The sequence below is a fragment of the Cherax quadricarinatus genome, chromosome 74, assembly GCF_038502225.1.
Source record: "Cherax quadricarinatus isolate ZL_2023a chromosome 74, ASM3850222v1, whole genome shotgun sequence".
In the NCBI taxonomy this organism is placed as follows: Eukaryota; Metazoa; Arthropoda; class Malacostraca; order Decapoda; family Parastacidae; genus Cherax; species Cherax quadricarinatus.
Genome location: NC_091365.1, coordinates 22,507,652 through 22,521,455, shown reverse-complemented (window position 1 = coordinate 22,521,455; position 13,804 = coordinate 22,507,652). Strand labels below are relative to the sequence as shown.

At 42.7% G+C, this 13,804-nt stretch overlaps 1 protein-coding gene across 1 annotated transcript in view; it reads right to left on the bottom strand.

Moving 5' to 3' along the window:
* The window catches only part of LOC128700221 (organic cation transporter protein-like), a 205,704-nt gene extending 195,515 nt beyond the window's left edge, over positions 1-10,189 (bottom strand). The window contains exons 1-2 of the mRNA XM_070100826.1: positions 9,897-10,189; positions 2,155-2,365 (exon numbers count right to left, since the gene is read on the bottom strand). Of these exons, the coding sequence (XP_069956927.1) occupies positions 2,155-2,365; positions 9,897-10,039 (354 nt within the window). The 5' untranslated portion in view covers positions 10,040-10,189. The remainder of the gene's footprint in view (positions 1-2,154; positions 2,366-9,896) is intronic.
* Between the last annotated feature and the right edge of the window lie 3,615 nt (positions 10,190-13,804).

The window sequence follows — 13,804 nt, the reverse complement described above, 5'->3', positions numbered from 1 at the left end:
GATGGTCCCTACTTAGTGTCGTTATATTATCTCCTTGATCCTGATTGTGTCGCAGTCGCTTGTTATATGGCTATTGGGCTTAGCATTCTTTTCATTGTTCAAGCAGACTGTTCTGGTTGCCAGTCGGTCAAGAAGTTAGTTTATTTGAGGACTTTGTCAGCCACTTGTTTAAGTCTAGTCGAGTCGTGAGACATAGTGAACTACTTAGAGCACTTACACGCATACACAAACTTACTTGTACATATTTGTAATATCTTATTAAATGTTAATGTACCAGACGGTACTTAAGAATTATAAATGTGATATGTGCTTTCAGCACAATAATATTGAACTCGAGAGATTGATTTTATTTTGATTGCTGTGATTAATTTAATTTGATAATATACCTCTAGACAACTTAATGATTAATAAATTTATTAAATTTTAATTTCTCTAGTTAGTAGCCTACCAGTTGTAATCCGGAAGCACTATTGAATCTTAATGAATTCTAATGGATAATTGGACAAGGATACTGACTACTTGTTACGAAAACCCAGTAACAGGCTGGATGCTAGAAGGGCAGTCCTTTCTAGTATTACCTGGAGATCTCTAAGCTTTTAGAATCGCGTTTTTTGTAACAAAGGACAAGTTCTTAAAGGTACACTGTGAAGGACAAGTTCTTAAAGGCACACTGTGAAGGACAAGTTCTTAAAGGGATGGATTTTTTTTATCTGTTAATGATCGTTAAAGAAATAATATTATATCAATAAAATACTGTGCCTCTGTGTACAGTAAAGTTCTGCTTAATAAACTCAAATCGAAATAAAGGACAGTCAGTGATTAAACAAAAGGATGGAAAGAGACTCGAATTGTAGTCCTGGAATTACCTGGAGAGAGTTCCGGGAGTCAACGCCTCCGCGGCCCGGTCTGTGACCAGGCCTCCTGGTGGATCAGAGCCTGATCAACCAGGCTGTTACTGCTGGCTGCACGCAAACCTACGTACGAGCCACAGCCCGGCTGGTCAGGAACCGACTTTAGGTGCTTGTCCAGTGCCAGCTTGAAGACTGCCAGGGCTCTGTTGGTAATCCCCCTTATGTATGCTGGGAGGCAGTTGAACAGTCTCGGGCCCCTGACACTTATTGTATGGTCTCTTAACGTGCTAGTGACACCCCTGCTTTTCATTGGGGGGATGTTGCATCGTCTGCCAAGTCTTTTGTTTTCGTAGTGAGTAATTTTCGTGTGCAAGTTCGGTACTAGTCCCTCTAGGATTTTCCAGGTGTATATAATCATGTATCTCTCCCGCCTGCGTTCCAGGGAATACAGATTCAGGAACCTCAAGCACTCCCAGTAATTTAGGTGGTTTATCTCCGTTATGCGCACCATGAAGGTTCTCTGTACATTTTCTAGGTCAGCAATTTCACCTGCCTTGAAAGGTGCTGTTAGTGTGCAGCAATATTCCAGCCTAGATAGAACAAGTGACCTGAAGAGTGTCATCATGGGCTTGGCATCCCTAGTTTTGAAGGTTCTCATTATCCATCCTGTCATTTTTCTAGCAGATGCGATTGATATAATGTTATGGTCCTTGAAGGTGAGATCCTCCGACATGATCACTCCCAGGTCTATTTTGTGGCCAGAATTTGTTTTGTACTCTGATGAAGATTTAATTTCCTCGTGTTTATCATATCTGAGTAATTGAAATTTCTCATCGTTGAACTTCATATTGTTTTCTGCAGCCCACTGAAAGATTTGGTTGATGTCCGCCTGGAGCCTTGCAGTGTCTGCAATGGAAGACACTGTCATGCAGATTCGGGTGTCATCTGCAAAGGAAGACACGGTGCTGTGGCTGACATCCTTGTCTATGTCAGATATGAGGATGAGGAACAAGATGGGAGCGAGTACTGTGCCTTGTGGAACAGAGCTTTTCACCGTAGCCATGTATGTGGCAGGCCAGTTCGCAGTCCTAGTATGTAGCAGCACTTGGACTTATATGTACCAGGAGCTGGGTTTGAGCAGTTGTCCATTATTTTGTATAGTCATCGTTGGGTCTGCCACTTGCCATGGTGACGGTTCATAACCCCATCTATCCTCCTATTTTTTTCATACAACATAATCTATAATATTAATAAACAAATTGTAATAATATGCCTGAACAAAATATCAATCATTCGCACAAACCTGAGAAACAGTAGTTGCAGAGAACAATGAATTATCATAAACCCATTTAGAGCAGTGCGTAGTAGAGTTGGAAAACACATCTTGTTTACATTGGTCAGTAATGTTGTTCTCGAGTTCCCGAACACGACACTTCTCACCCTCTGGAATGGCCCACTCGACAAATTTTTCTTCGTAATGAGTATTGTTGTCATCACATACTGACACCACACACCTAAGTTAAAATAAAACAAATTCAATATCACGTGATTGATATCACTGTAAATCATGGAGGAAAAACCTCTTATACAAACACTTAAAACACCAATTACAACATAATCTGCTGCACCTAAAAATACCAGTATCAATTTCTTCTCAACCTTGAAGTACAAACGCTACACATTTGATCGACACCATGCCCAGCCCTTCTAGGGCAGGGTAGGTGCCTGAGCCAGAGCTTGCAGCTCACAAGACTGTCATTCCCATTAGCCCCCTTGGGGCGGGGATGGCAGACCAGAGAGGCCTAGCTTGTGGCTAGGCCTGGGGACAGTTGGTCCCAAAGATGAGGGGGTACTTGTGCCTCCTCCCATGGGAGATTTAGGTCTCAGACACTCCCTAAAGAGGGAGCCAAGGCCGGGCCACCACTTGGAAAAGGCCCGGGCCGGGAGAATACCGGCAAATCTTTAATAATAATAATAATAATAAGCTACACGGATAACTATGTAAGCACAGGCTGCAGAGGTTCCACTCATGACCACCACCTAACTGACCTTATACTGTCACATATCCTATATTTCAAATATGTTACAAAAACAAACACAACCCTCTCCAGGTACTAACTCCTAATACATTATCACTGCTCGCAACTACAATGTAGTTACCACCTACTATCATGTCGTAATGTCCGCCTACCTAGAAGCGCATACCCTACCAATAACAACAATAACAAATGAAATGCCACAGAAGGCCGCAGTACTTGTAAGCCCAATGCTACGTATAATAAAATGCACATACAGATATTCGATAATATAACATGTTACGAGACACAATACAATGTTACGAGAAAATTAACCTAAAATAACAAATCTCACCCTTAAAACCTTATTTACTCACCTCACGCTTTTACACACCCATTCCATAATTATTATAAAGAAACCCAATATACAATGCATCCTCTCAAGTCATTTACAACATCCTACTGCCAGCTACACCTACAATGGTTACTTCAACATACCTATTTACACACTGCAAGCTCGTCCATCCGATTTTACCAATACAGCACACCCATAAAGAAACAGTTACACTGTGCCATAACATATGAGCTAACTTCCTATGCACCCCACTCCCTGCCCTCACCCCAACCACTCCCCTTCCCTCACAAGAACCCCCAACTACTCCCAAAAGACCAACTCCTCCACACTACCTCCCCAAGAACCTCATAACCCCACCGACCCCACCACTCTCACCATTCCCTGTAACCACCCACCCCACCCAGAGCTCGTACCCACAAGGAACGGGCTGTCCCCCCGGGCACAGCACCAATATTCCCCCTATGCTGATGTCCCCATAACCACCCGGGAAGCTTAAACCCCACTTACTCCCATACACGACCTTATTTCTACACATGGTTCTATAAATCTTCGCCCCTAGTATACAAACACCGTTTTTCCAAATCATCTCCTCCCTCCCGATACATCCACATGATAAAAATATAATCAACAACTACGTACGCTGCCGCCCCGCCTCTATCTCCGGCGCCCCAACCACATCCAAGCTGAGCGCCCTCAAAACAGAGGTCCTCCCCCCCATCACCGAATTTAAAACACAGGCTGCAGGCCTGGTCCAACATTTGGCTCCTGGAGTTCAACCCCACTAAGTACAAAGTCATGAAGATTGGGGAAGGGCACAGAAGACCACAGACGGAGTACAGTCTAGGTGGCCAGAGACTACAAACTTTACTCAAGGAAAAAGATCTTGGGGTGAGTATAACACCAGGCACATCTCCTGAGATGCACATCAACCAAATAACTGCTGCAGCATATGGGCGCCTAGCAAACCTAAGAACAGCATTCCGACATCTTAATAAGGAATCGTTCAGGACCCTGTACACCGTGTACGTTAGGCCCAGTTTGGAACCCACATCTAGCCAAGCACATAGAGAAACTAGAGAAAGTGCAAAGGTTTACATCAAGACTAGTTCCAGAGCTAAGGGGTATGTCCTACGAGGAGAGGTTAAGGGAAATCGACCTGACGACACTAGAGGACAGGAGAGATAGAGGGGACATGATAACGACATATAAAATACTGAGAGGAATTGACAAGGTGGACAGAGACAGAATATTCCAGAGATGGGACACAGCAACAAGTGGACACAGTTGGAAGTTGAAGACTCAGATGAATCAGAGATGTCAGGAAGTATTTCTTCAGTCACATAGTAGTCAGGAAGTGAAATAGTTTGGGAAGCGATGTAGTGGAGGCAGGATCCATTCATAGCTTTAAGCAGAGGTATGATAAATCGCATGGTGCAGGGAGAGTGACCCAGTAGCGGCCAGTGAAGAGGCGGGGCCAAGAGCTGTGAATTGACCCATGCAACCACAACTAGGTGAGTACAGCTAGGTGAGTACGGCTAGGTGAGTACAAGCGAACCATCCACTTACCTCGTCATCTTCACAGAATCTACAGACTCCAGCCTCCACCATCCTCTTATTCCCTAACACCACACCCAACGGCAAGATTCCATGTAAGAAACTGAACATCACCTCACATTCCATAGGCTGTAACCTTAAGTTCATAAACCTTCTCCAAATCCTTCCCCAATCATACACAGGGTATAGTACCACCACCAGGACCCGTTCATATCCCAATAATGCCCAATTCAGCTCCCTAACTGCCATCATCACCTTCAACAACTGCTCACATTCACGAAAATCGCCAACCCGAAAAGTCTTTCAAAGCACTTCATACACCTTCTAAAGGCACCTATGTTTCAAGGCTCCAGAACACATCACCACTCTCTTAACATACATGCATTTCACACATTTACGAAGGTCAAACAACCCTTATCCCTCCTGTCTCACTGGCAACATAATCACCTCCCTCCTCAGCCAGTCATACCTGGAAGACCTTAAGAATCGAAACACCCTAGCTTGAATTCTACCTATTACCTTCCTATTGAGAGGGTAAACGTTAGCAACATGCCACACCTTACTGTACAGGAGGACATTGACCATGATAGCCATCTGCACCATTGATAAATGATACGGTCTCATCCCCTGCAATCTATTCACCACAATATTCTCCACTCTCTCCGAATTAACCTCCCTCGCCACATCTCGATCTCCCGCATACACTATCCCACAAATCTTTAACGATTGATCCACATTTGTTACTACGAGTAATCGCATACCTCATAGCTCACCCACTCATTCAACCTTTGATTTACCCACGTTTACTGTCATACCTGTCGCCCTACCATACATCTCAACTACCCCTCCCAGCATGCCCAGCTTCGTATATTTGATAACCAATATCGTTGTGTCGTCAACATATCAAACAATCTCCGGGTAAACCCTACCACCCCCACCCACGATGCTACCGAAAACCCTTTCCTGCACCAACCTATAAAAAGGATGCTGTACATATGCAAAAAGCATCTGAGACAGTGGGCACCCCTGCCTTGAACTCCTCCCCATGTCCACAACACCACTCAATCTACCATTAATCTGAACCCTAGCCTTAGCCCCTCCGAGCAACGTGTCAACCCCCCCTCCACTATTTTATCCCTGAACCACTGCCTAAGGAGAATGCTTTTCATGGAGTCCCTTTCAACTGAGTCATATGCCCCCCTACCAGTCGAGGTCTAATAAAGCCTCCTTTCTCCCCCTCGGACTCATGTCTCCCACAAAATCATCAACAATGGAGTGTCCAGAAAGCACTGACCTACCTGCAAGGCCATAGTGCCAACACCTTGGCAAACAATTTATAGTCAGCACACAACAGTGAAATCGCTTTATAATCCTAAAGACTCCTCTGCCTCTCCCCCTCCAGCACGAGTAAGTAAGACCTATGTCTATGTTAGACAGGTCTTACTAGTCTATGCTAGGCAGGTCTTACTCGTCTATGCTACGGAGGTCTTACTAGTCTATGCTAGGCAGGTCTTACCAATCTATGCTAGGCAGTGCTTACTTGTCTATGCTAGGCAGGTCTTACTCGTCTATGCTAGGGAGGTCTTACTAGTCTATGCTAGGCAGGGCTTACTATTGTATGCTAGGCAGGTCTTACCAGTCTATACTTGGCAGGTCTTACTAGTCTATGCTAGGCAGGTCTTACTAGTCTGTGCTAGGCAGGTCTTACTGGTCTATGCTAGGGCAGATCTTACCAGTCTATGCAAGGCAGGAGTTACTGGTCTATGCTAGGCAGGACTTGCTAGTCTATGCTAGGCAGGTCTTACTAGTCTATGCTAGGCACGTCTTACTATCTATGCTAGGCAGATCTTACTAGACTGTGCTAAGCAGGTCTTACTAATCTATGCTAGGCAGGTGTTACTAGACTATGCTAGGCAGGTCTTACTAGTCTATGCTAGGCAGGATTTACTCGTCTAAGCTAGGCACGCCTTATTCGTCTATGCTAGGCAGGTCTTACTATTCTATGCTAGGCAGGTCTTACTAGTCTGTGCTAGGTAGGTCTTACTAGTCTATCTTAGGCAGGTCTTACTCGTCTATGCTAGGTAGGTCTTACTAGTCAATCTTAGGCAGGTCTTACTCGTCTATGCTAGGCAGGTCTTACTAGTCTATGCTAGGTAGGTCTTACTAGTCTATACTTGGCAGGTCTTACTAGTCTATATTAGGTAGGACTTACTCGTCTATACTAGGCAGGACTTACTCGTCTATGCAAGGCAGGTCTTACTAGTCAATGCTAGGCAGATCTTGTCAGTCTATGCTAGGCAGTGCTTACTAGTCTATACTAGGCAGGTCTTATTAGTCAATGCTAGACAGGTCTTACTCGTCGATGCTAGGCAGGTGTTGCTAGTCTATGCTAGGCAGGTCTTACTAGTCTATGCTAGGCAGATCTTACCAGTCTATGCTAGGCAGTGCTTACTAGTCTATGCTAGGCAGGTCTTACTAGTCTATGCTAGGCAGATCTTACCAGTCTATGCTAGGCAGTGCTTACTAGTCTATGCTAGGCAGGTCTTACTAGTCTATGCTAGGCAGATCTTACCAGTCTATGCTAGGCAATGCTTACTAGTCTATGCTAGGCAGGTCTTTCTCGTCTATGCTAGGGAGGTCTTACTAGTCTATGCTAGGCAGGGCTTACTATTGTATGCTAGGCAGGTCTTACTAGTCTATACTAGGCAGGTTTTACTATTCTATGCTAGGCAGGTCTTACTAGTCTGTGCTAGGCAGGGCTTACTATTGTATGCTAGGCAGGTCTTACTGGTCTATGCTAGGCAGATCTTACCAGTCAATGCTAGGCAGGACTTACTGGTCTATGCTAGGCAGGACTTACTAGTCTATGCTAGGCAGGTCTTACTAATCTGTGCTACTCAGGTCTTACTAATCTATGCTAGGCAGGTCTTACTAATCTATGCTAGGCAGGGTTTACTAGTCTATACTAGGCAGGTCTTACTAGTCTATGCTAAGCAGGTCTTACTAGTCTATGCTACGTAGGTCTTACCAATCTATGCTAGGCAGTGCTTACTAGTCTATGCTAGGCAGGTCTTACTCGTCTATGATAGGGAGGTCTTACTAGTCTTTGCTAGGAAGGGCTTACTTTTGTATGCTAGGCAGGTCTTACTATTCTATACTAGGCAGGTCTTACTAGTCTATGCTAGACAGGTCTTACTAATCTATGCTAGGCAGGTCTTACCAATCTATGCTAGGCAGTGCTTACTAGTCTATGCTAGGCAGGTCTTACTCGTCTATGATAGGGAGGTCTTACTAGTCTATGCTAGGAAGGGCTTACTTTTGTATGCTAGGCAGGTCTTACTATTCTGTACTAGGCAGGTCTTACTATTCTGTACTAGGCAGGTCTTACTAGTCTATGCTAGGCAGGTCTTACTAGTCTATACTAGGCAGGTCTTACTAATCTATGCTAGGCAGGTCTTACTGGTCTATGCTAGGTAGGTCTTACCAATCTATGCTAGGCAGTGCTTACTAGTCTATGCTAGGCAGGTCTTACTCGTCTATGATAGGGATGTCTTACTAGTCTATGCTAGGAAGGGCTTACTTTTGTATGCTAGGCAGGTCTTACTATTCTATACTAGGCAGGTCTTACTAGTCTATGCTAGGCAGGTCTTACTAGTCTATACTAGGCAGGTCTTACTAATCTATGCTAGGCAGGTCTTACTTTTGTATGCTAGGCAGGTCTTACTCGTCTATGCTAGAGATGTCTTGCTAGTCTATGCTAGGCATGGCTTACTTTTGTATGCTAGGCAGGTCTTACTATTCTATACTAGGCAGGTCTTACTAGTCTATGCTAGGCAGGTCTTACTAATCTATGCTAGGCAGGTCTTACCAATCTATGCTAGGCAGTGCTTACTAGTCTATGCTAGGCAGGTCTTACTCGTCTATGATAGGGAGGTCTTACTAGTCTATGCTAGGAAGGGCTTACTTTTGTATGCTAGGCAGGTCTTACTATTCTGTACTAGGCAGGTCTTACTAGTCTATGCTAGGCAGGTCTTACTAGTCTATACTAGGCAGGTCTTACTAATCTATGCTAGGCAGGTCTTACTGGTCTATGCTAGGTAGGTCTTACCAATCTATGCTAGGCATTGCTTACTAGTCTATGCTAGGCAGGTCTTACTCGTCTATGATAGGGATGTCTTACTAGTCTATGCTAGGAAGGGCTTACTTTTGTATGCTAGGCAGGTCTTACTATTCTATACTAGGCAGGTCTTACTAGTCTATGCTAGGCAGGTCTTACTAGTCTATACTAGGCAGGTCTTACTAATCTATGCTAGGCAGGTCTTACTTTTGTATGCTAGGCAGGTCTTACTCGTCTATGCTAGAGATGTCTTGCTAGTCTATGCTAGGCATGGCTTACTTTTGTATGCTAGGCAGGTCTTACTATTCTATACTAGGCAGGTCTTGCTAGTCTATGCTAGGCAGGTCTTACTAATCTATGCTAGGCAGGTCTTACCAATCTATGCTAGGCAGTGCTTGCTAGTCTATACTAGGTAGGTCTTACTAGTCTATGTTAGGCAGATCTTACTAGTCTGTGCTAGGCAGGTCTTGCTCGTCTATGCTAGGCAGGTCTTACTAGGCTATGCTAGGCAGATCTTACTCGTCTATGCTAGGCAGATCTTACTAGTCTATGCTAGGCAGATCTTACTAGTCTGTGCTAGGCAGGTCTTACTAGTCTGTACTAGGCAGGTCGTCCTAGACTATGCTAGGCAGGACTTACTCGTCTATGCTAGGCAGGTCTTACTACTCTATGCTAGGCACGTCTTACAAGTCTATGCTAGGCAGGCCTTACTAGTCTGTTCTAGGCAGATCTTACTAATATATGCTAGGCAGGACTTACTAGTCTGTGCTTCCATCCATTACTACTCATTTTCATCAATTTCAGAGCCTAGCAAAGGGCCTCAAACACTCGTTCTTGTTGTCAGTTTGCTACAAATTAGTGTAAACATTAAAGATTGCTCTGTTTAAATATACTTATTCACTAAAAATGTTCTTTCCTTAAAACAGGGAATTAACGTAAGTTCTACATATTCATACATAAATCTTGTTGTATATATCTCTTAAGAAACAGCGTGAATGACTTACCTGTGTTTGACTGGATATCCTACGAAAGTCATGCAGACGACTACCATGCCGGGAAAGATGGCGCCTATGCAGGCTAGGCCAAATACGTATTTTTGGTATTTGCCAGAATGACCTAAAATATCACTTATTCCTTCGAAATCCATCGTCGATAACTGTTTCAATCTTCACTTTATATACTGTGAGATAATTGTCTCTTAATCGTGAAATTACAAAAATAAGTCTGGGAGGTTGGTCTGTTTGACCTTACATCTAGATGCTATGATCGGTAATTCTCCTTACGGTCCCTTGATTTGTATTCCCTGAAACGCAGGCGAGAGAGATACATGAAAATATACACTTAAAAAATCCTTGACGGATTAGTATCAAACTTGCACACGAAAATCACTCCCTATGAAAGGAAAAGTCTGGGCAGGAGATGCAACATTTCCCCAATGAAAATCAGGGGCGCCACGAGTACAGTGACAGACAACACAATAAGTGTCAGGAGCCCAAGACTGTTCATCTGCCTCCCAGCATACATAAGGGAGATTATCAATAGACCCCTGACTGTCTTCAAAAAGGTGCTGGACAGATACCTTAAGTCAGTACTTGACCAGTAGGACTGTGATTCGTACGTCAGTTTACGTGCGGCCAGCAGTAAGAGCCTGGTTGATCAGACCCTGATCCACCACGAGGCCTGATCTCAGACCAAGCCGCGGGGGCACTGACCCCCGAAATCCTCTCCAGGTATTCTCCAAGTGCTGGTGAAGAGATATTTTTCGAAAATTAAACTATCCTTTCCCCCCTTCTCTATGATCAAACTCGATTGCTTCTTATAATTCAAACACTGTATAGTCCCTGCCGATTTTAGATTTGACACTGAATAAAATATGGACAGACACTGAGGTAGGTACGTACAGAAGATACGTAAACCGTAGGGTATTCAAGCAAGTATACCATTCACCGCAATTGTTATCCTGTAATTGCAAAAATTATTGTTTCAATTAGCGGCACTGAAAATTATTGTAATACGGAAAATAAGAAGCTATGAGAAGGTAAATGTAGCAGAGGTGGTGGTCCATGCAGGCAGGTACTACTGTAATGAATAACAAACAGGTGAAGAACAACCTTTCTTGTGACAAATGTTCGCATTCTACTGAGTTTATTCAAACATTATTAAGGCCTACATAGAGAAACGTTGTCACAATAATTGATTTCTTTGCACATGTGTCTTTTTTCCACAGTCACAGACGCCGTATGAAGGCTCTCGTACTCTCACTCAACTATTTTCACTTACATATTTGTCTATCATAATTTCACCATTATCAATGCCAACAGTTGACTGCTGTTTCAAGGCCACCTATTCCAGTCGAACTTGTCCCACACAAAATATTCTGAACATTTCTAGCATCAGTTGGCAGATGTGTCAAGATTCTCCAACTTCCGTCCGTCAAGTGTTATCAGTAAATGTCTGGGATATATTATTAAGTTTTAATTAAATGATTTAGGTAACTGACAAGTTGATATGTGACACTCATGTTTAACTTTTCGACAGCCAGAGACTTCTTTAGTGCAGTACATTGAAAGGTGGAGTTGTGATAATCAGTCCCTCAGCCTAGAGTTGATGTCGTCAGTCCATCAGTCCTCATGAACTAACATATCGACTCCAGGCTGAGGGACTGATTACCTCAAACTAGCCCTCATCTTCCACCTTTCTCTGTATTTGACTGAAGACGTCATAGGTTGGGAAAACGTTTCCAGAAGATACCCAAATGCTGCACAAGTGTCTCGTTTATCACATTATTAAACGATCCTAAACTATGCTTTTATTAATAATAACTTTTTGTATAACTAACTGTTATGTTTGGCAGTACATATCTCTTGTAAGCAACCTCAGGAGTTATTTTATCTAACAAAATCCACTTATAGTGATAGGAATATTTGTTATCAGTGTTATCAAATCTTATAGCATCACTGACACATTATCTTTTCTCTCTTAAAGTCACGCAGCGCTGTATAGCCCTTGTGGCTTAGCGCTTCTTTTTGATTATAATAATAATAATAATAATAATAATAATAATAATAATAATAATAATAATAATAATAATAATAATAATAATAATCTCTTAAAGTCACAATCACTAAGCTCATATAATCAATGGCTTATAGTTATTTTCAATACGTTTAACAATGTGAACAGCTGTTTTTAGATATTTCTAGAAACACTATTAATGTTCTAAGGATTCTATGGTGAAATATTTTGTCAACATTAGTTGAGTGGAGGCTTGACAGTTAAGTCAGATTCACCATTTTCACAAATATAAACAAAACTTAATTCACGGGACGCCACTAAACAGTCACACACCGATGCAATATTCTTGAGAAATTTATCAAAGTTTTCTAAATATTTCAAGGGCCAATGTAATTCTGCGCTGAAATTAAACAGCAATGTAACTTTGGTAAAACTCACATATAACGCTGAATTTACCCAACCTGTCCATGTAGGTTAAGGACATAAATACAACCACTATCTTGTGACCTTACTCATTCCACGTGATATGAGATAACACACTACATAAAAATTCCACCTTTATATATATATAAATATATATATATATATATATATATATATATATATATATATATATATATATATATATATATATATATATATATATATATATATATATATATATATATATATATATATATATATATATATATATATGTATATATATATATATATATAGGAGAGCCCGGTGGCCTGGTGGCTAAAGCTCCCGCTTCACACACGGAGGGCCCGGGTTCGATTCCCGGCGGGTGGAAACATTCGACACGTTTCCTTACACCTGTTGTCCTGTTCACCTAGCAGCAAATAGGTACCTGGGTGTTAGTCGACTGGTGTGGGTCGCATCCTGGGGGACAAGATTAAGGACCCCAATGGAAATAAGTTAGACAGTCCTCGATGACGCACTGACTTTCTTGGGTTATCCTGGGTGGCTAACCCTCCGGGGTTAAAAATCCGAACGAAATCTTATCTTATCTTATCTTATCTTACATATATATATATATATATATATATATATATATATATATATATATATATATATATATGTGTGTGTGTGTGTGTGTGTGTGTGTGTGTGAGTGTGTATATATATACATGTTTGTGTGTGTGTGTGTATGAGTGTGTGTGTATGTGTACTCACCTAGTTGAGGTTGCGGGGGTCGAGTCCGAGCTCCTGGCCCCGCCTTTTCACTGATCGCTACTAGGTCACTCTCCCTGAGCCGTGAGCTTTATCATACCTCTGCTTAAAGCTATGTATGGATCCTGCCTCCACTACATCGCTTCCCAAACTGTTCCACTTACTGACTACTCTGTGGCTGAAGAAATACTTCCTAACATCCCTGTGATTCATCTGTGTCTTCAGCTTCCAACTGTGTCCCCTTGTTACTGTGTCCAATCTCTGGAACATCCTGTCTTTGTCCACCTTGTCAATTCCTCTCAGTATTTTGTATGTCGTTATCATGTCCCCCCTATCTCTCCTGTCCTCCAGTGTCGTCAGGTTGATTTCCCTTAACCTCTCCTCGTAGGACATACCTCTTAGCTCTGGGACTAGTCTTGTTGCAAACCTTTGCACTTTCTCTAGTTTCTTTACGTGCTTGGCTAGGTGTGGGTTCCAAACTGGTGCCGCATACTCCAATATGGGCCTAACGTATACGGTGTACAGGGTCCTGAACGATTCCTTATTAAGATGTCGGAATGCTGTTCTGAGGTTTGCTAGGCGCCCATATGCTGCAGCAGTTATTTGGTTGATGTGCGCTTCAGGAGATGTGCCTGGTGTTATACTCACCCCAAGATCTTTTTCCTTGAGTGAGGTTTGTAGTCTCTGACCCCCTAGACTGTACTCCGTCTGCGGCCTTCTTTGC